This window comes from Pyrus communis, chromosome 4 (assembly GCF_963583255.1).
Source record: "Pyrus communis chromosome 4, drPyrComm1.1, whole genome shotgun sequence".
NCBI lineage: Eukaryota > Viridiplantae > Streptophyta > Magnoliopsida > Rosales > Rosaceae > Pyrus > Pyrus communis.
In genome coordinates, this window is record NC_084806.1 from 18,591,408 (window position 1) to 18,618,376 (window position 26,969).

At 37.5% G+C, this 26,969-nt stretch overlaps 1 protein-coding gene across 1 annotated transcript in view; it reads right to left on the minus strand.

Moving 5' to 3' along the window:
- LOC137730661 (calcium-transporting ATPase 10, plasma membrane-type-like) overlaps positions 1-25,943 on the minus strand; it is a 28,737-nt gene extending 2,794 nt beyond the window's left edge. Inside the window, exons 1-29 of the mRNA XM_068469633.1 lie at positions 25,800-25,943; positions 25,662-25,715; positions 22,131-22,170; positions 20,874-21,024; positions 19,510-19,626; positions 19,383-19,425; positions 18,748-18,857; positions 18,528-18,659; positions 18,320-18,409; positions 15,285-15,354; positions 14,014-14,084; positions 13,842-13,925; positions 13,675-13,752; positions 13,513-13,584; positions 13,230-13,313; positions 13,068-13,150; positions 12,879-12,987; positions 12,742-12,797; positions 4,814-4,856; positions 4,632-4,715; positions 4,103-4,240; positions 3,939-4,004; positions 3,743-3,841; positions 3,316-3,426; positions 2,790-2,957; positions 2,563-2,622; positions 1,612-1,776; positions 1,373-1,489; positions 1,065-1,163 (exon numbers count right to left, since the gene is read on the minus strand). Coding sequence (XP_068325734.1) covers positions 1,065-1,163; positions 1,373-1,489; positions 1,612-1,776; positions 2,563-2,622; positions 2,790-2,957; positions 3,316-3,426; positions 3,743-3,841; positions 3,939-4,004; positions 4,103-4,240; positions 4,632-4,715; positions 4,814-4,856; positions 12,742-12,797; positions 12,879-12,987; positions 13,068-13,150; positions 13,230-13,313; positions 13,513-13,584; positions 13,675-13,752; positions 13,842-13,925; positions 14,014-14,084; positions 15,285-15,354; positions 18,320-18,409; positions 18,528-18,659; positions 18,748-18,857; positions 19,383-19,425; positions 19,510-19,626; positions 20,874-21,024; positions 22,131-22,170; positions 25,662-25,715; positions 25,800-25,824 — 2,619 coding nt within the window. The 5' untranslated portion in view covers positions 25,825-25,943. The remainder of the gene's footprint in view (positions 1-1,064; positions 1,164-1,372; positions 1,490-1,611; positions 1,777-2,562; positions 2,623-2,789; positions 2,958-3,315; positions 3,427-3,742; positions 3,842-3,938; positions 4,005-4,102; positions 4,241-4,631; positions 4,716-4,813; positions 4,857-12,741; positions 12,798-12,878; positions 12,988-13,067; positions 13,151-13,229; positions 13,314-13,512; positions 13,585-13,674; positions 13,753-13,841; positions 13,926-14,013; positions 14,085-15,284; positions 15,355-18,319; positions 18,410-18,527; positions 18,660-18,747; positions 18,858-19,382; positions 19,426-19,509; positions 19,627-20,873; positions 21,025-22,130; positions 22,171-25,661; positions 25,716-25,799) is intronic.
- Between the last annotated feature and the right edge of the window lie 1,026 nt (positions 25,944-26,969).

Consider the following 26,969-nt stretch of genomic DNA (forward strand, 5'->3'; position numbering starts at 1 on the left):
GTACATTCAACAACTCAGACATGACGTGTAAACACAGTTAATGGCATATGGTTAATCTGGTCAGTTTATCACCATGCTGACACTCCCTAAACAACTGCCTTTTTTCTTTTTGTTTAATCAAAACTTTGTATGCACTTCTTTCATACATTTTGCTTCCCCCTACTCTATCCTCTCAACATATTTTCTTTTAAATCCACACTCTAGGAATTAACTCTCAGCCATCTCCAAAACTATTGACATCTCTCAGCCTGACCACCAATTTCAAAATGCAAAACAAACCCTCCCCATAGGTAAATGGTTCCCAAAGCAAAGAGAGCAGATTGGAAGATTAGAGGAATGATTTCTTGGATGGTTCTCCGAATGGTCAAGCCAATTTCACGACTTTCCATGCCATTTCTACCTCGGCAGAAAACCAGAGATTTTCTAATATCATCTACAAACCACTATAAAATTATGTTGCTTCGATGGGTCTAATCGGATATAATCTCAATCTTTTTCGAATTCCCATCCTTTCCAGTCATTAATTTGTTTCAGTGATGCTGTGCTATTGAGGATGAAAAGGTCACTGATGCTCTCAGTTGTTTGCCATTTTCGTCTAGCAGTTTTATTGAAGCAATATTCTTGACAAAGCATTCGATGCTATTTTTCTGTAATTGTATGGCTAAACAAAAAGCAAACTTCGAAGTATAAAAGCCTAAAGTGGAAAAGTAAGTTGTACATTTGGGACACCATATATGCACACTGAGTGCTATCCTATTCACTGAAGGGTGAGGGCGATGCGAGAAAAATTAAAAGTGAGAACTCAGAGAGAACAAAGTAATAAATTAATTAAAAGTATGTATCATCTGTTGGTTGGAATTGCTGAATGAAGCACCTGAACTTTTGTTAGACTTACAGTCCAAATAGAAGAATGAGCTTGTGTGTATGTTACTGATTAATTAAAGCACTAGACAACATGGTCTATTAAAGAAAGGAGTTATGAACAGAAAGGTAGAACAGAGTGCGACAACACAATACACAATGATATTACAAAGAAAAATTGCAAAATGTTCAGAGTTACTAACCTTCACAACTGAAGCAAAATTATCGTCCAAGATAATGATATCTGAACTCTCTTTGGCAACTTCAGTCCCTTGAATACCCATTGCAAGACCGATGTCAGCCTGAACTCGAATGTTGATTATTTCCAAAAAAAAAAGAAAAAAAGAAAAAAAAAACCATCAAAACATAAACTCATTTAACACTAAAGCTAAAAGGGACAATAAATGGTCCGCTACACTACAAAACCAGTACAGGGATTCAAACACATAGCTGCTACAATAAAATAAAATAAAAAGACAAAAAAAGACTGAAGTTGAAACATTTGAGAGACCTCGTGCAGTGCAGGAGCATCATTAGTGCCATCTCCAGTTACAGCAACAACATGACCCCTTCTCCTCAATGCTTGCACAAGCAGAAGCTTGTCATTGGGGGAAGACCGCCCCATCACCTGCACATTACACAAAAAAGAATCTATTTTCCACAAAGCTGGTGTTCATACTTCAATCATCAAAACATGTCACCAGAAACATAAAGTAAATACGATTAGATATTCAATTACTCAGATCATACCGAAATCTTTTCAGCACAATCTTCTCTCTGCTTATCTGAAAGTTCACGGAAAGCTGTTCCTTCAATGAGAGTTGGCTGGGTAGCATCTGAATCTGGAGCAAGTATGCCACATTCCATAGCAATCGCTTTCGCAGTATGAAGATTGTCACCTGTGACCATGCGTACCTACAAAATTATCAGATTGGAAGGAGAACTTAAGCTACAACATCACGTGTTCACTTTCTACGAACAATATTTAAAAGGATACCCAGAAATTAATTTATGAAAACAAAATTTTAAACAGTAGTAAATTTCTATATAAACTAAATTGATTCTTCTGATTTACAGTTACCGTACGAATAAAATACAGATAGACATGTATCTAAACCTAACTAAAAATAATCACAATAGGACATATATTGACACATAATGACCTTACCACCAGTGCAAAAACAACTGCATTTAGACCAAGTGTATAAAACTCAAAATAATGATAAAAAATTTAAGAGCAAGGAAATGAGGGAGCAATTGGAGGCTGAAAAAAAATCTACAAAACAATACAATAAATTCAGGGTGGTACCATCCGCACCCCTTTTTACCTTCCACACACCCCTCTCAATTCCGACCGTCAGATCAAATGAATTGAGGAGGATCAAAGGACATAAATTACCAAGGGGTGTTTGGGAAGTAAAAAGGGGTGTGTGGATTGCACCACCCTGAATTAATATGAATAGGACACCCCTATGACAAACAAAGAGGGAAGTTGATCTACCATTGTTGCAGAATAAACAAGAAATTGATACAAATTGACAGCCAAACTTATTAGCATAGAATCTATGGGCTTTCTACGAGTTGGGGACTGAACCCTTTCTGCTCTCTCCGGCCTAATACTCTTAATCCGAAAATAAACACCCCTCTATATGAAGAACAAAAATTCAGAATACCATCCACATTGATGTTACTAAATAATACCTTAACACCAGCTTTTTGGCATAGTCGCACTGCATCTCCCACCCCAGACCGACAAGGATCCTGCAATTTTTTTAATTCTCTAAATAAACTAAACAAACTACAAGTGAATGCAAATATGGAAGGTGCCGCAAAAGAAGCAACATATCAGCTTAGAACAGAGGATGTTAAATGTTACATGCTCCTCATCAAAGTTAGTAATGCAATGTCTGAATTTATGAACGCACTACCTTTATACCAACAATAGCAAGCAAGACAAGGTCATCATCAGGCAACACCCACTCAGATAGTTGTTCATCACCTGGAACATTTTCCAATTCATGTGGTCTATAAGCAATGGCAACACAACGCAAACTGCGGGTAGCCATATCCTCAATTGACTTCCTGAACATGGTTGACTGCAGAAAAAGGTATATTTCATTCGAATGAAGCATTAGTTATAACCTTCCAAAGTTCAAAGAAAACATAAAAGGAACACAAAATAGTAAGAAAATGAGTTTAGGAACAAGATTCATATAAATGATAATTCTGGATAATTGTACAACTTCAAATTTGTTCAAGCTTATAAAAAAGGTTATTCTGTCTTGCAAGATCATAAAAACTTAAAGGGGTGTTAAAATCATCTCAACCTGGAAAGAAGTGACTAAAATAATAGGAAGAAAAAATAGAGACTGTACTATACGAGTGTTTCACTAAAGGTGAAACTGCAGAAGTTAACTATAATTTTATCATGTAAAAGCCAAAATTTTCTCCTACCTTGCCTTCATCCATAGCTACCAACTGGTCATTAGGATCCAGGTACTTTGTACAACAGGCCAAGACTATTTCAGCAGCCCCTTTCCAGTGAATATGAACTTCAGTATTGGGCTGTACAGATAGATAAAAGGCAATCAACCATTACTTGCAGTATCCCTTGAATGCAAAAGAAGTTATCCACAATGAGAATACTAATATTCTTCCCTGTGTACTGTGACTGATATATGAAGACATTTTACAAAAGAGAACATATAATATTAAATCATCCAGATTCCTGAAATAATTTTTGCATCCACGAAGTTAACAAATAGACACAACAATGAATCTAAAACAAAAGTCAAAACATACAATCTTAAAGTGCCGCATAATATATCACATATAACCAAGAAAGCTTAGTGTGGCAAGGTATGATTCTTAAGTTGCCTACCAATTTAACAGCAGCACCGCCCCGTTTTTTCTCTGAGTTGAATGGGAACACGTGAAGAATTGAAGACTTGGACCTGATGGCATCAAAATTCATTCCGAGCTGCAAAGAAGTTATCAACAATTAGTGGCGAGTTTAAGGGATGTAGTCACCCGTGAGAAGTGGCAAGATACATGAATTGGAAAACCAACTAAAGAACCTTGATTCCCAATTGCAGAATTGCCTTTTCAGTTGGTGATCCAGAAACCTCTATATCACCGCCAGTCTACAAAAGGGAAGAAACAGTCTGAGCCTCAGCCTTTACCACTCATTATTCTGCTAAAATAATGTACCAAGAAAGCAACACAAATACTTTAAGCATACCTCAGGCGTATATACACTGCCATTTGTATTCAATGCAATGCCTTCAATAAGCAAAGATGATAGCATTGGAGACACGTCTGACTTACTGCCAGAGAGATCGATTTTCCCCCCACCAGTAAAAGCCTCAACAACAGTCATCTATACTCAAGAGGAATGTAAAAAAGAATATCACTCATTAGCAATCTTAAGCTAGAGAACAGAAGAGTGAGAGAGAGAGAGAGAGAGAGAGAGTGACAGAGCAAGAGAGACACAAACCACCAGTGTCTTCCCCTGTCCTATGCACAATTACAAAAAAAAATGTCCATAACATTTGTTCTGCTCACATCCACCACCATTTTTAATCTCACAACAGCCACACCAATTGACTAAATTTTCTTTTAGTGAGACATACTTTAGCTGATTTGAACCCTCAAAATAACATCAACAAAACTAGCCTGGTCAATAAGACCTCAACACCTCGGTCGCCATATATTGAACAACAGAAGAAACTGTGCATTTAGAACTCCATCGTGGGGTAAGTTATACCCACCTTGTTCAATGTTAAGGTTCCAGTCTTGTCGCTGCATATAGTAGTTGCAGAGCCCATGGTTTCACATGCAGACAGCCTCCGCACCTACATTTAGAGCTCCATCATATGCTTAAACCCCAACAAAAGTATATAAAATTAAAGTTCTGCAAAGCCATAAAACTGAAAAAACAATTAAGACATACCAAGGCCTTATCTGCCATCATTTTTCTCATCGAGTAGGCAAGCCTGTGTCATAGCCAAAGAATGAAAGAGGGGGGGGGGGGGGGGGGGGGGGGGGGGGGGGGGGGGGGGGGGTGTGGGAAGTAAGAAATGAGGAATGTAGAAAGATGCTCGTGTGCAATAGAAACGTATGTTTTACAAGAGAAGATAAAACAAAAGAGTGTTCACTTTTTATTTTACGTTTGGCTTGGAGGGATGGGGATGGCAATTCTAACCGTTAAACCCGATAAACGTGGATAACCACCCGAATGGATTGTATTTGGATATGAAAATTCCGGTATGGTATGGATATGGGGAAAAACCGTGAACTTTATTCGGTTATGGTTTTGGATATGATTATAGGGGTCCCTAATCCGTATCCGTCCCATAATCCGACCTGAATATTATATATATATATATATATATATATATATATATATATATATATATATATTTGGTATATAATATAATTTTATTCAATTTACCGAACCCTCCCTATACTAATTCATTATGCATGCATCAAACCCTATACTATCTTGATTATGCACCAAACATCATGCATGGGGCATACCAACAACCTCATCAATTCAATACTCTTATTGTTATACTCAACCAAATTAATTCATTGAATCATTTGATATATCAATTATCAAATGTTCCAAGTTTATTAGATTCATCTCTCTTCAAGAGTCTCACTGTCAAGAAATTGGTGCATGTTGTCAGCTCAATAGGTACTCTTTCATTCTTTTTCATGTTATTTGATTCATGCAAATTCTCAATTAGCATCAGTTTTCTAGTTTATTACATATGTTATGAGCCCATAGAATTATGAAAAATTAAATCAATAATTGTCTTCTTGTTTGTTGTTATATATTTAGTTTACATGTTAATTGATTCAGTTTCAGTATTATACCATGTCTTGGTTTACATATTAATGGATTTGGTTGTGTTCGCTGCAATCAAAATGTCTAAAAGAAAATTTAAGTCTCAAGAAGAAATAATATCAACCCCAACTGATTGTAATCTAGCACCTACATTGAATCCAAGTGTTGTGCAACAAGAAATACCAAATCAAATTGCTCAGCCCCAAGATATACCAACTCCAAATGAGGTTGCTGGTGAGATTGAGGAACCTGGAGGTGATCATTGTGAACGTAATAATTCGAGACTTCGCAGTTTGGTGTGGCAACATTACACAAGAAGTTGATGGGGTGATAAAAGCAATATGTAATTATTGTAACAAGAAGCTTGGTGGGAACACTGGAAATGGAACCAGCCATTTAAGGCATCATGTGACGATATGTCCACGTCGGAGACAAAAAAAAATTGAAGCAAACGCTAACCCAAAAAGTGGGAGATGGGAAAGTAGAGTTGTATACATTTGATCAAGAAAGTGCAAGGAGAGCTCTCGCCCGAATGATAATATTGCATGAGTACTCTCCTTCCATGGTTGAGCAGGTTGGATTTAGAAACTTCATGAGTGTTGTCCAACCGTTGTTTAAGGTTGTTTCAAGAAACACAATCAAGAGTGATATCCTAAAAATATATGATTATGAGCGTTCGACAACAATGCAATTGTTTGATGAAAATAAGAGTAGAATTGCCATAACTACTGATATGTGGACTGCAAGTAATCAGAACAGAGGATTTATGGTAATAACAGCACATTTTATTGATGACTCTTGGACGTTGCAGAGCTGAAATAATAAGGTGATATTTTTAATACTTTAATTTCTATTTAATTATTGTCTAGCTTTAGATTTATATTTCAGATTCTTTATTGTAACCATCTTCTTTGTAACTTTTTTCAGATTTATTTATGTGCCTTGTCCACATACCGCCGAGAAAATTTCAGATGTTTTGATGGAGTGCTTGCTAGATCGGAACCTCGATCGTAAGTTTTCTACATTAACCGTAGATAGTTGCACTACAAATGATAAAATGATTGATCTTATGCTTTGAATGAAATTGATAAGATTCGCAAATATTGTTATGATTTGGTAAAAGAGTGTGGATCTAATCATATCTCTAACATGGGTCATCAACCATCATTCACTTCATCTCAATTGAATCAATCTGACTTCGAAGCAATGTTTTAAAAAACTCGTCTCGGGGCGCTCTAGGCGCCCTTGGAGGCAGGGCTTCACCATTTTCGCCTCTGTTTTGTGGGAGTGGTCGAAATACTCGCCTAGGCTCGTCGAGGCGCGTCTAGGCGCCTGAGGCGTCAACTGGCCGTCAACTGGGCGCCCCTTTTTCTTTTTTAGGTTGCAGAAATCTGGATTTCTTTTAGCTGTAGGGCTGTTTTTGAGTTGCAGACCAAGAAACTAGCGAAGGAGATGGAGATGGAGATGAAGACAACGGCTAGGGTTTTTTAGGTTGAGTTTTTTTTTTAATTTTTGTCTTAAAATACCCTATAAATACTCCACTCAACTTTTTATTTTCGTCATTTATTTCATTTTAAATACCTTATAAATACTCCAGCCCATTTATTTCATTTTAAATACCCTATAATTACTCCACTCAACCCTTTGTTTTTCTCAAACTCCCATAATTATTGCTTTATATCATTTTAAATACCCTATAACTACTTCACTCAGCCTTTATTTCCTTTTAAATTACTTATAATTGCAACATTAAGCCTTTATTTTGCTTGAAATTTTCCTATAATTGTGACCATTCATCCTTATTTTCCTTGAAGTTCTCTGTAATTGCTTACAATAAAATAAATAATTATAACATTTTGAGACTATATGACATAGTTTCCAAGTGCAACTAGACTTAGTAATAAAGAAGATGATATTATCCTTGATTTAGTTATAGTTATATTTGTTTTTACAAAGTATTATATTGTTATAAATATACTTACATATAATATATATTTAAATTTTTGTTTCCATGAGGCTTCGCCTCACACCTCACGCCTAGGCCGGGCTTCCCCTCGGACGCCTCGCCCACGCCTCACGCTTTTAATACATTGCTTTGAAGAGATGAATCCTTTAATGGATAACTTTGACTTGTTTGTTTCTAGTACTATAAGTACTGATAATGTAAAGTCAGAATTAGATCACTATTTGGATGAGGCTGTTTTGCCTAGAACGTTTGATTTTGATATTTTGGGTTGGGGAAATCAAATGGGACTAAATATCCTATCTTAAGTGCTTTGGCAAAGGATATATTAGCTATTCCTGTGTCTACAATTGCTTCCGAATCAGTTTTCAGTACAAATGGGAGATTTGTAAGTCCACACCGTAGTAGACTTCATCCAAAGACATTGGAAGCCTTAATGTGCGCCCAAAATTGGTTATGGAAAGAAATTCAAGGTACCCCAAAGTATTAATTTATTTTCATCTTATATTTGTACATGTTCTTTAATCCTAATTTCGAACTTATTTTTCAACTTTAATTAATTAGTATGCATTCAGTTTTAGAAACAATTTAAGTATTCATGTTTCACAACTAGCTTCTTGTTCTAATGCACACAGCGGTTGCTGCACTTATTTTGAAGATATGGATATGGATGAGGTAAGTATTGGCAATTATCTTATGGCCCTGTTTGGTACATCGTATAAGGTACCGGATAGGACTAATAATACGGTGTACCGTGTTTGGTGACCGTTTGGATTAAATAAGCACCGGATTAAATAATCCGGGCCCACCTTTTTTACCCGATGCTTACCCGCTTAGTAATACCTTGCAAATGCACGGTACAAATTAGTCGGGCTTCGGTTGGAAAGAGCAGTCTTCCTCACCATCTCTTCCTCTACAGGCGCTCTCCAGTGCTCTCCAGGTGCTCTTTCTTCCTCTCCAGGCACTCTCTCTTCCTCTCATCCCAGGTTCGTCTTCTCAACTTCTTCTTCTTCGTTTGAATCACAGTACTTTTCAAATTTCTTCTTCTAGGATTCCGCCCCTCCCTCTATTCTTCCCCCTCCTATTTTTCTTGCAATTTTCTTTCAATTGATTGAATCTAGTTATCATTTTCTCTCTAATTATGCAATTGATTATGTAATTTTGTGTTTTAATTAGAATTTTTTAATTTTAGGGTTTTCTATTGGGGTCGAATTTAGGGTTTGTTGTTGGTGTTGAACTTACAATTTTAACTCACCGTGTGTGTGTGTGTGTCTGTGCTTGCAATGTGCGCAGATAGTGTGTGCAGGGTGTGTGTGTGTGTGCAGCGATGTGCGCAGATAGTGTGTGCAGTGTGTGTGTGTGTGTGCAGCGTGTGTGTGTGCGTGTGTGTGCAGGGTGTGTCTGCGTGTGTGTGCAGGGTGTGTGTGTGCGTGTGTGTGTGCGTGTGTGTGCAGCGTGTGTGTGCGTGTGTGTGCAGGGTGTGTCTGCGTGTGTGTGTGTGCAGGGTGTGTGTGTGTGTGCAAGGTGTGGGTGTGTGGGTGTGTGTGTGTGTGCAGGGTGTGGGTGTGTGTGTGTGTGCAGGGTGTGTGTGTGTGTGTGTGTGTGTGTGTGTGCAGGGTGTGTGTGTGTCTGTGCTTGCAATGTGCGCAGATTATGTGTATGTGTGTGTGCAGCGTGTGTGTGTGTCTGTGCTTGCAATGTGCGCAGATTGTGTGTGTGTGTGTGCGCTCGCTTGCAATGCAAGAGAAAACCAAGGGCAGTGTGTGTGTGTGTGTGTGTCTGTGCTTGCAATGTGCGCAGATTGTGTGTGTGTGTGTGTGCAGCGTGTGTGTGCTTGCAATGCAAGAGAAAACCAAGGGCAGCGTGTGTGTGTGTGTGTGTGTGTGTATGTGTCTGTGCTTGCAATGTGCGCAGATTGTGTGTGTGTGTGTGTGTGTGCAGTGTGTGTGTGTGTGTGTGCAGCGTGTGTGGGTGTGTGTGTGTGTGCAGATTGTGTGTGTGTAACGTGTGTGTGTGTGCAGATTGTGTGTGTGTGTGTGCAGATTGTGTGTGTGTGTGTGTGTGCAGCGTGTGTGTGTGTGTGCAGCGTGTGTGTGTGTGCAGATTGTGCGTGTGTGTGTTAACATGCTTCCTTCCGTTTTCAGTGTTATTATGCATTCATGCTCCAGTTACTTAATTTTTTGCCACTATCTAATAATGTTATTTTATATTATCACTAGACATGGATCAAAGAAAGGAAGAGAACTACTAATGATAATGATCTTGCTGTGGCATTTAAAGAAATGCTTTCTGAATCAGTTGATAAGTTGGGTGAAGTTTTACAAGTTGCTTTTGGGAAAGGAGTGGATCCAAAACCTGAGATTGTTTCAGAATTGTCAAAGATGGATTTGTCTATTGAGGATCAAATCAAGGCACTAAATATAGGGCTGGGCACGGGCCGGGCCGGGCCCAATTTTGAAGGAACCGGACCGGACCTAAGTTCAAAGGGAACGGGCCGGGCCGGGCCGGGGATTACATTTTTTAAATTAAGAACCGGACATTACCCGGCCCGGTTGAAACGGGCCGGTTCGGGCCGGGTCCACGGGTCCTTTTTTTTTTTTTTTTTTTTTTTTTTCTTTTCTTCAGAAAATCACTACAGCTTCTGATCGCCATATCCATGGAGGTGAAGCTCCATCAGAAGGAAGACGGCCCACGAGTTCTCAAGGTCCTAGAAGCTCTAAAACAAGCCTCCCACGAGCTACAGACCCACCTGATTCCCCACTCAAACTCATCCTCCGCCATTAACGCCCTCCTCGAGCTCGAGACCGAGTCCGACAACATCCTCTCCCGGGACCCACAACTCTCCGCCCTCTCCCAACACCTCGCCACCCTTAAAACCCTCGTCGAATCCCTCCGCCAGTCCAGCGGCCACCTCAGCATCCGCTCCTTGCTTACTCGCTGCTGCTCGACTCACTGCCTCTCCAAACTCGCCCGGTCTATCGAGTCCGAAATTCAAGCGTGGATCGACCGCGAGTGCTTACATAGCTTGACGCGAGCTCTGGAAGAAGACCCAATTCGCGACGAGGACGAGTTGATCGAACTACTGACTCAGTTCGAGGACCGAGTTGCGCAGGGGTTCAACCATGAGTTGCAAGATTTGATCTTGAAGTCCAAAGTTGTCACCTCGCTCGAGTCAGTTCTGTGCGAGTCGACTCGGTCATCGAAGCGAGTCAAAGAACACACTGCTTTCGCCATTGCAGCTCTGATCAAGTTCAATCAATCGGTCGGCCGACGATCAGCTCTCTGATAAAAATCGCGTCTCCGAACGCGATCAGAGTACTCTGCGCGCTCGTCAGGCTGATCAAATCGCCGCTCGTCGACGAGATCGAGTTCAACGGAGAACTACCCCAGATCATAAGCTTCCTGAATTCCGAAGATTTGGAAATGCGAGTGATGGCTATGGTCTGCGTGTAGCTAGTACTCATGAGGTCGAGGCGTTCGAAGAACAAAACGATGTCAGGTGGACTTTTTCTAATAAATTTCTTCACAGAGAGCATAATCTTCTTATTTCTGCGGAAATTACCAGTACATGAAGGCAAAAAACCAGGGGTATCGATGATAGTTTGCTTGGGAGTCTGGCAGGCAGATACAGAGTGATTAGATTAAATCAACGGAAATTTGGAAGGTGGAAACGGTTCGTACCCGCCCCGCCCCGTTTCTCAGCAATTAGGATCCGTCCCGCCCCGCAAATGACATGGACCCGACCCGCCCCGCCCCGTTTCAGAATTTTAAAAACAGGATCCGCCCCGTACCCGCCCCGAATCGCTTGGACCCGCCCCTACCCGCGGGTCCAGGCCCCGTTTGCCCAGCCCTAACTAAATATCCTTTTCGAAAAGCCACAGAATGAGAGGACATTCTCGTCTTTGGATGGTGCAATGAAAAAAGCCTTTGTACTCATGTTACTTGGACAAAGTAACCCCAATTGACATTTCAAACCAACAACAATATATTTTGTTAAAAGCTGTAGCATGCATATATTTTGTTAAAAGTAGCATGCATATATTTTGGCTATCTGGACAAACTGTTTCTTATTGAAACCACCTTGCATTTGTATATTTTATGAACTTGGATATGTGGTTGGATTATATATCGTAACGATTGTAGTTGCTTTTTGTGAACCTTTTTTTATGTTATTAGAAAATATTTTGAATTTGATGTATGAAATTTACTATTTTTCTGTTATTTGAAAATTTATGTGGTTTTCAATAGGTATAAATATGAGAAAAGTTCAACAAACAAAGAAAGATTTGTTAAATTTTTTTTTTCTTTTGTCCTATCCGGTTCAGTACCAAACACAGTATAAATAATACGGTCATTAATCCGATACTGCACCAAACGCCCGACTAATTTAGTCAGTACTATCCGGTGGCTATTTATCCTATCCGACAGAAATAGTCAGTACAGTCCGAGCTGCCAAACGAGGCCTATATGTATATAACTATCTTCTTTGTAGATTATGTGTGTACAACGATTCATATTAATTATTTCGTCATCATGCTCCATTGATGGGTGTGAAGGAGGAGCACCATGAAATATGATGCTGGCTTGGTGGAACTAGAAGCGAAGTGCAAATATATCGTTCTTTTGTCGTCACAAGTTTTGGAATTATTAGACAATTTGTTTGGACCAATTTATCATATTGGCTTATCATGAACAACTTCAAATATATTGTTATGTTTTTAGTAATTGGATGTTGCTATTTAATGATGGAAATAGCATCTACTAAAATTTATAATGTGTCAATTGGATGAATATATATATATATATATATATATATATTTTTTTTTTTTTTTTTATTTATTTATTTTTTTTTTTTACGAAGATGGATATTACCGATAACCGATTGAAAATCCGTTACCCGGTGGATATGGTTATGAATAATCCCTGATGGTTAATTTGCGGTTATGGATAATCCCCCATGGTTAATTTTCGTGATTATGGGGATGGATATATCATTTTCATCCCCAAACCAAACCGTTGCCATCCCTAATGCCCAGAGACACAACACATGGTATAGAAGACTTACGTCAAGGTAACAGCTAATGGGAGCCCTTCAGGAACAGCAACCACCACAATGGTGACCTAGAACAGTTTTCAGATTAGTCAAATTCACACAAACACTCGTATGCAGGAGAGTGAATAACCAAGGAATTATTGACATACCGCAATAGTAACAATTTTAATGGCTCCATCTATGGCATCTCCAAATTTTGTCTTTCCCGCTTTAAACTGAGGGCTTCCATTTGCATTTTTTGTATGGCCAGTAAAGTATCTGCACACGTAACAGTACTCTATCATAAATCAAGTGTCACTGTCATAGAGAAGGGGTCATTAGTGAAGATCAAAATATACCTAACCAACAGGACTATCAAGACAAGTAAAGCCACTGTGAGTCCAACAATACCAATGAAAGTTGCAACCCCGTTTAAGCGCACCTGTTCAGAGATGTATATGTTTGAGTACAGGATTTCATGCATCGAATAACTATATTCAAGTTAATAGTTCATTGCTGACCTGCAAAGGAGTTTCTTCACCAGTATCTTCTGAAATACTAGCCATGAGCATTCCCCATTCAGTATTAGTCCCAACACTGGTTACCTGAAGAAACAATGATAATAATATTAAAACATTGAAAGTTATATTTCAAAATTACATGGGCAGCAAAAAAAAACAAGCCTATGGAAAGCAAAGTTTCAGTAATCAGAAAGAATTTCAGATTTGTCATTGACTGACTGTAGAAAAACTCTTATAAATCTATGAGTCAAGGAAAAAGGAAAAGAGAGATTGGAATCTTTACCAGCATGCTACCATTTCCATCTGCTACTTTACAGCCCGACATTAGAAATGGATTTTTGGAGTCCTTGCGTACCTGAAAAAAGGAAAATACATACATCATGTGTTTTACCAAAAATAAATGGTCAATGTTCAAACAAGGATAGGAACATGTATTGAGGCTCACAATCTTGCTCTCTCCAGTCATACTAGACTCATCTATCGCAAGTGAGTGTCCAGTTATTAAAATGCCATCAGCAGGGACCTACATATAGAATCACAATATCAATAAAATTTTCAATTGGAATGTAATTGTGAAATATATATGAAACATTTTCTGACAAATGTGCATACCTGATCGCCGATGTTAAGGGGTACAACATCACCAACAACAAGATCATAAATTGAGACCTCAACACGTCTACCACCTCTAATGACCTGCACAATACCTCCAAAGCTAAATATCGGCACATGAGAAGAAATAAAATTCCCATAAATCTGACAGAGATGAGAACCAGAAGCGCACCTCCAAATGTATATTTCTCTTTTCCTCATTTAGATTCTGGAACTGAAGAGACTGTCTGTAATCACTAACGGCTGCAAGGGAAAAGTTTGTGAGTGTGTACCACTTCAGATTAATAGAAACTCACATTTATTTAGAATTCAAGTAATAAACTTGTAAACGCTCATGACTAAACACCCCAAAAAAGAGCAAAGATGATAAAACATCATCCAATTTGTAAATCACATATATGGTGATGAGTGACATAAATAGTATCCCCTCCAATAATGACACACACACACACACACAGATATACGTGTCATTAAATGAGGACCCTTGGATGTTATGTAATCTAATGGATCAAAAGGAATGTAAAAATGTTTGTCCCCACCACCCCCCCCCCCCCCAAAAAAAAAAAACACACACACACACAGACAATCGGGGAATTGATGTATTCTGGCCACCATGAACTGTCTTCACTCAATTTAGTTCTTGGGAAATAATTACAAAACTTGCAGAGCTTATTCACAGAATTTTATTTGAATATGGAGATGGAAAGAAAGAAAACTGTTAAAACTCTATAATATATACGCGTGTGTGTGTGTGTTTATTATTTGAAGCATTGACTAATACATGCAAGCATGAGGCGTGAGGCAAAGCCTCACGGGACCCAAATTTTTTAATATATACACTGAGCGTACACATATTATATTTAAAAAAAAAAAAGATTTTTAATCAATAATCACCCTGAACACACATATATTATAAATATATATACACACATATATTATATTATATATTTATAATATAGGATCCAAAGCACAATGAGCACACATATAACAATGCACGCAGACGACACACATATAACAACGCAGACGACAAACATAACAATGAACGCAGACAACACACACATCCATTATATAAAATAAAAAAAATCAGAAAAAAAAAAGACAAAAAGACGATAGTGCAAGGAAGAGGTATGGGGCAATTAAAACCCTACCAATTTGGGTTTTGGAGTAAAAAAATAAAAATAAATAAATAAAAAAAAAAAAAAAACCCATGAGGCGCGCCTAGGCGGCTCCGGCGACGCCTTCCGCCCACTCCCTCAAAACAAAGGCAGCAACCCTCACGCCCAGCCCCAGAGGACGCCTAGGCGCGCCCTGAGGTGAGCGTTTTAAAACATTGCATGCAACATAACAGACCCTACAAGCAAATTAACTAAAATGTTGGAAACAGAAATGACACTGAAATATTTACATTTTACCCATCAGCGTATACACTCGCTCAATCAATACCTGTGACAACAATGACAAGGAGAACTGCAAAAGCAATGCTGCCCCCATCATACCATCCCTCCTCTATACCCTGTAAGCAACAAAGAACGCATAAGATGAACACCGTAAAGAAATTTCGGGTTTAAGATGAATAAATAAAATGGGATTCACAAGGATTTGTGATATCACTTTTCTCCAAATATGATTATGAAATCATCAACACTCCCACAAAAAGTGACAGATTTGCAACCATGTAAGCACTATATTTGTGATGATCAATGTTTTAAAAGGCGAGGGCAAGGCCAAGGCGTTTCTTGGATAGCCTCGCCTAGGAAATAATCTCAAGGCGTGAGGCGATATTCTTAAGGCGTGAGGCGAAAGTTTCACAGTACCAAAAATTATTATAATACTTAACATATATACATAAAATATAATACTTTGTAAAAGAAATATCCATTGTCATTTAAACAACTAAGCCAAAAACAAGCATATAATTCAAATAATAGTCAAGATCATCACAAACAATAACAAAGTCTTATCCCACTTAGTAAGGTCGGTTGTATGAATCCTAGAATGTCATTGTGCCACGTCTTCCGTTAGATCCAAGTACTCCCAAGTCTTTTCTTAAAGTCTCTTTCCAAGTCTTCCTAGGTCTTCCTCTACTTTTTCGACCCTAAACCTCTGTCTCTTAATCGCATCTTCCAACCGAAGCATATGAAGGCCTTCATTTCACATGTCCAAACCACTTTAACCGATTTTCTCTCATGTTTCCTTCCATTTCAGCTACTCCTAGTTTACCTCAGATATCCTCATTCCTAATCATATCCTTTCTCGTGTGCCCTCACATCCAATGAAGCATTCTCATCCCCGCTGCACTCATTTTGTGTACGTGTTGTTGCTTCACCGCCCAACATTCCGTGCCTAGCCTTATTGCCGTCCTATAAAAAATTTCCTAAGCTTTAGTGGCATACAACGGTCGGATAACATACCCGATGCACTCTTCTACTTCATCCATCCAGCTTGTATTCTATGGTTAAGGTCTCTATCCAACTCTCAGTTCTTTTGCAAGATCGATCCTAGGTAGCGAAAGCAATCGCTCTTTGGTACTTCTTAATCTCCAATCCTCACCCCTAACTCATTTGAACCTTCGTTCGCACTTAACTTGCACTCCATATACTCTTTCTTTGACCGATTTAGGCGAAGATCTTTAGATTCCAACATTTCTCTCCAAAGGTTAAGCTTCGCATTTACTCCTTCCTGAGTTTCATCTATCAACACTATATCATCTACGAAAAGCATACACCAAGGTATATCATCTTGAATATGTCATGTTAACTCATTCATTACCAATGCAAAAAGGTAAGGATTTAAAGACGAGCCTTGATGTAACCCTACAATTATGGGAAAGCTTTCGGTTTGTCCTTCATAAGTTCTTATAGCAGTCCTTGCCCCATCATACATTTCCCTTATAGCTTGGATATACTAATTCTACCCCTTTCTTCTCTAAAATCATCCAAAGAATGTCTTGGACCCTATCATACACATTTTCCAAATCTACAAACACCATGTGCAAATCCTTTTTAATTTCTATATCTTTACATCTATCTGCATAAGAGATAGATTGCCTCCATGGTTGAGCGCCCTGGCATGAACCCAAATTGATTGTCCGAGACCCGTGTCTCTTACCTTAGTCTATGCTTAATTACTCTCTCCCATAGCTTCATGGTATGCCTTATTAACTTAATACCCTTATAGTTCATGCAATTTAGTCCGTCGCCCTTATTCTTGTAGATAAGCACCAAAGTGCTCCTTCACTACTCATTTGGCATCTTCTTCATTTTCAAAATCTTATTGAAAAGGTTTGTGAGCCATGATATACACGTCTCTCCCAAGACTTTCCACACTTCGATCGGTATATCATTTGGGCCCACTGCTTTTCTATGCTTCATCTTTTTCAAAACTACAACCACTTCGTCCTTCCTAATTCAGTGGTAGAATGAGTAGTTTCTACACTCTTCTAAGTTACTCAACTTCCCGAAAGAAGAACTTCTTTCATATCCTTCATTAAAAAGATTATGAAAATAACCTCTCCATCTGTCTTTGACCGTGATCTCTGTAGCAAGAACCTTTCCATTCTCATCCTTGATGCATCTCACTTGGTTCAGGTCTCGTCTTCTTTTCCCTTGCTCTTTCTAGTTTATAGATATCCAACTCTCCTTCTTTGGTATCTATTCGCTTATACGTATTGCCAAAAGCCACTAGCTTTGCTTCTCACAGCTTTCTTCGCCTCCTTCACTATTCTATAACTTTCACAGTTTTCGTCGATTCTATCCTTGTATAAGGCTTTACAACATTCCTTCTTAGCCTTAACTTTTGTCTGTACCTCCTCCTTCCACCACCAAGATTCCTTTTTGTGTGGAGCAAAACCCTTGGACTCTCCTAATACCTCTTTTGCTACTTTCGGATACAACTAGCCATGGAATCCCACGTTTGGCTGCATGAGATTTGCATGATGTCACTGGCCTGCTGCTCTCACTCTGTGTTCTTTTACGCAAACGCGAAGTGAGAGAGACGCTATTTCAGTTTTTTATAAAAACGCTGCCCAAAACAACATCATTTTGGGTTTGGCTTTTGTAAAAAAAAAAAAAATAGAAATAAAAAATCGGACGGAAATATAACCCACTCCTGCTGGGCAGAGGCATTTTCTTGATAGCACCACCCAAAAAACTGCCTAGGCTGGTCTCAAACTAGTTTTTTAAAACATTGATTAATGATAGAAATCATTTCTCTAAATTTGGAACATCATGGCCTTCACAATATATGCAATCAACTAGGGTGTAGTATTTAAGAAAGACAAATCAAGGGACAAATCAAGGGTGTAGTATTTAAGAAAAGACAAATCATGCTACAACAATAACTCAGACTTCAAAACAAACAGGACATTATCAGAATACAAAAGATCCCCACAACTAGCAGATATTCATAAGACCACCCTAAAAGTTTCACATCCTACTGTGATGAAGGACGCAGCTATTAAGAAGCCAATGCCAGCTCACCTCTGTTTTTATACCCAGCGCTAAAGAAGCCACTGCAGCTACCATCAAAATGATCAGAGTAAGATCTTGCCAAGCTTCCCAAAGAAATCTCTGTCAGACAGAAAAAGAAAAAAGAAATATATTATAAAAGAAAAAAATTTCCTTCTGTTTTTTTTCTTATTATATCCAATGTAGAAACTTCAAAAGTTCACAACTGTAGCAAATTTACCCAGAAACTTCTTGCTTTTTTCCGAGGATATGTGTTCGACCCAAATGCATTTTTCCGTTTTAGTAAATCAGCATCATCTTCATGAATTCCCTTGTCAAGATTTGTTTTCAATAAGTCCCCTAAGCCTGTGACCTGATTTAAGAAAACAACAGAACAAATATAAGCAACAGTGTTTATGTACCAACTTCAGATCATGAAAGAGGTTATGTGGTGGACTTGCCCCCCCATATTGTTGAAGAGCAGCAAAATTATGATCCCTCGTCACTGGAACTAGTTCCTCTTGTCCAATGGGAAAATCACCAGTAGGACTTGGTTTCGGTACTACAATCCCTGACAATAAGAAGCAACAAGTTGACTATAGAACTATTGCAAAGAACAGTTTACACAACAGGATTTATGCATCATGATGGTGGAGCGAATGAGAGAAATGTCTAAAACACAATCCTTAAAAAATGAAACAAGAAAGCAACCTCACAAATCCAACAACAATTTAAATGACAATGAACCGGAAATGAACAGAGCATGACAAACAAATTGCCATACCGTCTTAGGAAAGAAAAATGAACGTTTACAATTGGAACATTGCACAATATAGGAAATCAAACATCTGCTTGTTACCAGGTATTCTACAAGAAGAGTGAGGCAAGACTACACACACTTGCTCAGAACTGAACAATGGCATGCTCGAGAACAACAGCAGTTTATTTTGAAATAAATACTCTTCTACTAGTATCATACCACTGTTGGATGTAAATAATTGAAGCATGCGGCAATATCAAATTAATGCTGCATGTTTTTTCCCACAGATAATATTTGCAAAGAATTAATGGAAATTAAAATAATAAAAAGAAGTACCATTCACTTGTTGATCTGCAGCTTCCTTGAAAAGATATGCAGCCTATTTTAAAAATAAATAAAAAATCATATGTTAAGATACTTGGACATGAGTGACATATGACACGTTTATTTTGAAGTGAATTACTCGTATGGCTTGTGCATGTGCTCTAATCTTCCTTAGTGTATGCTGCTTTTCTTCTTCCTTTTTCAAGTCTAAGGTGTACCGGAATCGACGAGAAGCATTCAGCACAAGTGCTGCTTGCTACAACAAAACAAAAAAAAAAAAAAAATAGTTTAGAAAAAAGCCTCGATAAAAAGATCAGATCAAATCAAATCAAATAAATGACTTCCGCTAAAAATGTAAACTAAGCACCCAAACGAAATTTCCAATTTTTAGTTTAAAAGTACATGGAAACCAGGTATTTCATGGACTCTCACCAAGCCTGACCTGGTGGCATCTAGGGTATAAATTCCCTTGAAAGATAGGCATTTTGTGTTTTATTATCATATCCAATATAGCAATTTCCTTTGGCAATATTAAATTGAGAAGATTGAAACATGAACAAACACGTATATAACTCCCATCAATCATACGTGAGGAAGTCAAGAGTCACTCATCACAACTCCCCACGGTTAAATACATAAACAAATATACAAAGAGAACCTCAAAAATCATAATTTCATTTGGTAACACTCCAATACAAAAGATACTCGTAGAACCTTCCAATTTTATTTCAACTGTATATCCACTACTTTATAGGTTAAATTTATAATTCTAGCCATACTAAACCTAAAACTGTTCGAAAAGTCCTTTTCCCCTCTCCCTCAAAAATGAGACTAATCTTTTCCACATAGAGGGGGCAACTACACTATTAATAGAAATTTACCATTAGTACCGAAAATCGACATTAGAATCCAAAACCTAAACCGCAGAGGAAGATACATACACAACAGATATAGGGTGAACTACCAATTTAGTACCTAAATTATCACCCAAGTGAAAGTTAGGTCCCTAAACTATTTTTTTCAGAAAATGAGTCCTTGAATTATAAAAATCTGCCAATTACATTCCTAATATTAGATTCGAAACTACTATATTCAATTTTCCGTCAATTTAAGTCATGTTTCTTTTATGTATGGAGTTAACTTTGGCAAGTAAATTAGACGTTAGATTAGCAACCTATATGAAATGTTAAGGGCTTATAGGCGAGAAAATGACAATATTACGTTCTAAAGTGAGTCAAGTGATTTAAGTTGACCAAAAATTGGATAAAATAGCTTTGAATATTATAGTAAAAATGAAATTAGTAATTTTTAATGAATTTACGAAATTTTATACCGAAAAATAATTCAATGACTAAATCGGCACTTCACCCTAGAACATATGAACCAAAAATACACCTCCAAAACAACATATACAGAGATGAAGAACAAGTAGCAAATAAATAAATAAAATATATACAAATTAACTGTAAAACTGCAAAATGTGATATAAATTGGAAAGCATACCCTCCAGCGCTTGAGGCGATCGACCGAAGCATCCTTAGTTCTGGCAATGTAAAAAGGACTGGACGAGGACTCGCCGTCCAAGTCACCGGAGCGGCTGCCGCCGGCCTCCAAATCCGAACGTGAGCCTCTTGATTGATTCATCGTTAAAAACCTGTCGCAGGAGAGATGGCGCTGTTAGTTGCACCCAACCACTCGAAAACCTTCTCACACCCCCAAATTCTCACCCTCCGAACCAAATTTCAGCTCCCCAATCTCTAATTTCACTTCAAATTTTCGCAAACTCGAACGCTCGTCACTGATTTTCCTACTGTCTAACCCATAGTAAAAACTAGTGCAACTTCCGGCCCAGAACCTCCCTCCGCTCCGCTCCGCCGCACTTTCTCGCTCTCGAAAACGCTCCGGCTCTCCACTTTCTCTAAACCTTGGCAGAAATGTTGGGGATCCAAAACCAAAACCGGAAAAGTTTGACTACTATGTGTAGCTTGATAGTGCGTTCACTTTTGCAGTCGAGAGACTCCACCGGGAAACTTCCTACTACCTTCTCAAAAGACCAGTGAAACAAGGCACTGTACGAATAGAAAGGTTACTTTGGACAAGGCCAAAAAGGTACTTTCAAAATATTCCCCCGGTAAACTTCCTAGATTGTCCGCTTCTCGTATAGAAAATTACAGCAATGTCCCTAAACTTTAGCCAAATCAGAGCTTTGGCTAAATTAAAAACTTATGAGTATTGATTCTAAATTTGTTATAATGTAGAGCAATGATCCTTTGACTAACTCCGTTATAACTTTCTCTAGCATATAAGGTTTAAAGGGGCAAAAGATGGATGGAAGTTCTAAAAGAGTTAACCAAAATGATCATTATTTTACATCATTACAAATTCATGGACTAATATTCATGAATTTTTAGTTCTGAAACTAAAACTGTGATTGAGTTAAAATTGAGAAATCATTGCTTCAATTATCTCTTGATTGAATATATGTGTTGATATTCCCTTTTTCTTAATCAATATATGTGTTGATATTCTAATTTTTGAAGATTTGCCTTGAGTTTCTACTTCATCTTATTCCTTCTCACAAAAATCCAAAAAATTGGAATCAAAATAAAACCAATTTAAAAATTCAAACAAAAACAATTGCTTCAACAATAATTAGACTTGTTATAACACGTATAAGATGTACGAATAATTTAGAATATCGCGTGATTAAATTTTATATTCATAACAAGAGTTGAGATTAAAAAAAAAAAACCAGTATACCTTGTAATTGGTGGTAAAAGAGAAGCAATATGAGTCTTACCTGCACCAATCAAACCATTAAATGAGTTTAACTTCGAACAAAGAGTTTTCAGTTGAAAATAAAGACAGTTGATACATAAAAGACGAGTATCCAAGTCAATTATCTTCCTGTTAAATACCCATTTTGACCCATGAGAGTTTACAAACAAGGGAGATTATATTCACATGTCCCAAATTACTTCTCTCACACCGTTTTATTTTTTTAATATTTTTCTATCACGGTGTGTAGAAAATATTAAAAAATTAAAAAGATATGAAAAAGGTAATTTGAGGGTGTATGAATATAATCTCTCTACGAACAATAGATAGATAAGAGACGAAACACGTGAGAACTTTAATATTCGTGTCAAAAATCTGCTTTGACCATTGGAGGGTATTATGGGAGAAAAGGTTAGAAGTGGAAATTGGTTCGTACAGTAAATTGTATTTACAGTGTTAATTACTATAGGGGTATTCTTATGGCCCAACGCGGCAAGTCACCGACCGAGGGGAGGAGAGAGTGTTTTGCGGCGTTGATGAAGGAACGCGTTATTAGTGAATGACGTACGTTTCCGCGTAGTGGCGGTGGGTGGGGGATGAGGACCTCTCACATCCTATTCATCTCTAGGATGGTATATGGTCAATTTTAGTTAGGCAGTAATTGTATTTAATTTTAAATGAATAATTTAAAATATTTTTTGATAAAATGAAAGGGTAGGATATAAAGATTCTTAAAATCCTCACAAGGAGGATTTAGATGATAAGAAATTTTTTATTGTAACAGGAACACGAATGGTATATTACGTGTTTTTATGTAAGTAGTTGAAAATTTTATTTTTTAAGTTATAAATTTTTTAACACATATTTCACTATTTGTATAGTAACACATAATGTACCAACTTATATGCTAGTCATACTAAAAAATCTCTCTTCGTATGAGATCCACTAGCATACTAAAAAATCTCTCTTCGTATGAGATCCAAACCCCTTTATGGGGAGAAATGGGGAGAAGAGGAGGAGGACGAGGAGGGGGGGGAGTCGGCGGGTCACACTAGGCACGTTGGGGTGTCATTTGCATAGTTTTGGTTTTGGGGGGGGAGGGGAGAGGTGGGTGGGTGGAGATGTGAGGAGTCGGCGGGTCGGCGGGTCGGCGGGTCACACTAGGCACGTTGGGGTGTCATTTGCATAGTGGTTTAATGCTGGATATGAACGTGGGTGCCTTTTATTGTTCCGAATCGAATCATGTGATCGTTGAATCTAAATCTTGTAGTGGGAATTTGATGTTTTTGTTTGGAAGCAAGGAAAGAATCAAACGGTGATGATAAAGTTTTGCCTAAAAAATCTACTACTTTTAAAAAAGAAATTTAATAATCAAGAGATGAAAATGTTTGAGATAATTATACTGTTGCTCAGCATCGCTAGTTTATCTTTTACGGAAGAGCACTCGATCAATTTTGTTACACTCATTTAAGGATTGTTGCTTCGAAGCAAATTTTCTGGCTATCTCCTCACTCCACCTCCTTGATCACTGAGTGATCATTTAGTGAGCTTAGCTGGTGATTTGGGTTGTTTATCTCGATGATAAAGGTTATCATCTTACCATATTATTGGCCGACCTTACCTAGTTTGGAAATTAGCTTTAAAATGTACTGAATTAGCTAGGCGAGAAAATAATGAAGTGCGAACAAAGGTATAGAAAATAGGGCAATTATGGAAAGTTTGTTGAGTCGGCCATGAAGACACTGCTGGAGCATCACCATTCATAATTTGGTCACACTTTATATATATTTGATGTCGATCGATGCGGTGTGGTGGTACTACAGATTAGATTGTTGACGGGTGGAAAGTTAGAGCACTGTCCAAAGTTTCGAGTGTAAGGCGTTGATTGGGAAAACAGGGAGGCAACATATGGGCGTGACTTGTGGCAGTTTGGAACTAGAATTTGTTGTATGATGGACTAAGGAGTATGGGCAAGAGAAAGTCTGAGAGAGTTGAATAGATAGATAAGAGAGAAAGATAAATAAAGGAGAAAACATTATCCTTGGATACACAACTACTTTGGTCGGGAATAAAATAATGTAGTGACTAGAATTAAGACACTTCTTCAATTATTTAGAGTTGTAATTCAATTAGAATTTAAAAAAAAAATTTAAATTTCGAAATATTGATGGAATGTTATAAGATATTTCTAGCGTCGACGTAAGTTTATAGGTTGTCAATAAAAATTTTAGAAGAAGCAAATGGCCTTCTATCACAGTGGTAGACGCAGTGTTGCACCATGGTATGCGTTCTGACTCCATCAACTCTCTATTCTAACAAATCTATCGTTTGACAAAAAAAAATATAGGTTTTAAAAGACATTAAACAAGTGTGTGCAAATCAAAGTGTGTAGGATTTTGTTAAGTTGTGGATTTTGATGGATTTTAAAGTAAACTGTATATAGCAAAGTTCATAAACAGTCTCACAATTCCTCCAAAAATTGCTTTGCATTCTACTTCCCTCCTCCCTGTTAAGCTCGCTCCCGTATCAATTTGTCAAATCTTAGTTTGTTTTACGTGGTTTTCTTCGATAAGTTTCTCGTTAACGAGGTTCACATCGTTAGTGTAAAATGTTTAGTTTTCTTTGTTTTAGAAAAGGCTGTATTTTACATAGAGAATTGGCGATGTTTGTACGATATTTTGTTTGTTTATGCTCTCTGATAATATTTCACGTTGCTGTGTTTTTAAAAGGCTGTATTTCACGTTGCCGTCTTAAAAGTTAAAACCACGACAGTTTACAGCAGTACGAAGAAGAAGAAGAAGAAGAAGAAGAAGAAGAAGAAGAAGAGGAGGAGGAGGAGGAGGAGGAGGAGGAGGAGGAGGAGTGGCGTCGTCCAGTAAGCAACGACTGCCACAAGGTCAAGGTTGGTCAACGTTTTTATCAAATAGGAACAAAATGGCCAAAGTTACGACAACCTTTGTTATTATTTGTCTCCTGTAACTCGCATGCAACGATGATATGCCAGTTTTCCATGAAATGTCCGTTAAATAAAAAAAAAACTCCAGCTTCACTTGTCGGCCAATTAATCCATCAAAAATATGGGTCGGCATATAAATCTAAATTCATGTAAGGATGGAGTAGAAATTATTATAAAAACATTTTTTAGGGTAAGTTAAATTAAGGTATAAAACTCCAACAGTGAGGAGATAAAATTTCAAGAGCTGGAAAAGTTTGGTCAAAATATTTTGGAGCCCAGACAAGATAGTGGCATTTTAATTATGTACGAAAAAATAAATAAACAGGAAGAAACAAAACAAGATGATGACTTAAGGCAATAACTCTCCCCCCCCCCCCCCCCCCTCCCATTTTTCCCTAGATTTTAATTTGTATATTGCTTAATATCAGTACATATATTATATTATTCTAAATTTTTCTTTTTTGTCCGAATCTGATACATATATTTTTCTTCCAGATATGAACGAATAAACGCTGAAAATTAATTAATTAAAGCCGATTAAGTAAATTAGTACGTACCAGATTTTGCAGAATATATATTCAGAACACCGCCGAAGTGTTGTCTGATATGATCTTCAGAAGAAAAAACAATGATGATCAATATCTCTGCATCGCCAACGAGATTGAGATCTTATATACATATATAAGAAGCCTGACCTGCTATTAATAATCCACCATGCATGCGTATATTATTTTTCGTGTCTATAGTAAGAGTGCATGCTCTAAAATAATTTCCAGTAATTACTCTACGCAAAGCATGCAGTACTCTCAATCAAAACGGACTAACGTAAACTGGATACAGCAGATTTATATATAAGCTAAAATAGATCTAGGGTGGAATTTAAAACATAAAAAGGTTCTATGCATGTCGGTTGGATTGGTATGACTTCGTGTATAGGTGGAAGGTATAAAAATTAGAGAATTTTAACAAAAAACTTCCGGTAATGTTCATTTTAACGAAAAATCACATTTTTACACTAAAAAGTCAATCATGGTACTATTCACTTTACCCTTTATTTTGTCCTTATCGTTAAAACTCAAAGTTTTCAAACATTTTTCATTAGTTTTCCTTCAAAATTATGTAAAATCTGCCTTTTATACACTTATTGCCAAATTAAGCAATTTTAGTTGGTCGCAAAATTCAACTTAAATGTAAATGGTTGAGTCTAATTCGTATATTTTTTATTTAACACGTCTGATCAAACAATTGTTGTCCAATAATTTAAAGTTCAAAATTTCTCCAACGATTAAAGTAGACAGTAGTCGCTAAAAATGGTCATTGATCGACTACAAGTAATTAAAAATGGTCATATCCAAATTAAGAATAACTTTGCCATATTCGAACGCAAATGTATATGAAAAGAATTGATCTTCACCTCTTTATAATTGACAACTTTCATATTCAGATATGGGCTTTATGAAGTTTCAAGGAAGGTATAAAGCTTCTCCGTGAATACATACTATATTTGGACCACCTTTCTCTTTTTTCTTTCTTTTGTGCTTTATTTTATTTTATTTTTTCTATTTGATCTTATTTCGTACATCGATCTGTACGCCTTAAGTGGGGCGGCCTTTGCTTGTCAATTGGTTTTGGCACTGCGTATCCATCCATTCGTATAAATTAAACGACATGTGTGTAAGAACCTACCCTTCGATCGGAACAGTCGTCACAGGCTGTCTTATAAGCTTTCTTGAGTTTCTTCTCTGATTTAGGTTACGGTGCGTGATTTCACGTCCAAGTAATCTAATCCCTGTCCTAATTAATCCTGTTAAATGTTAATCTTTATTCTGAAAGTCTTGTAATTAGTTTTATGGATGGAAGGACTC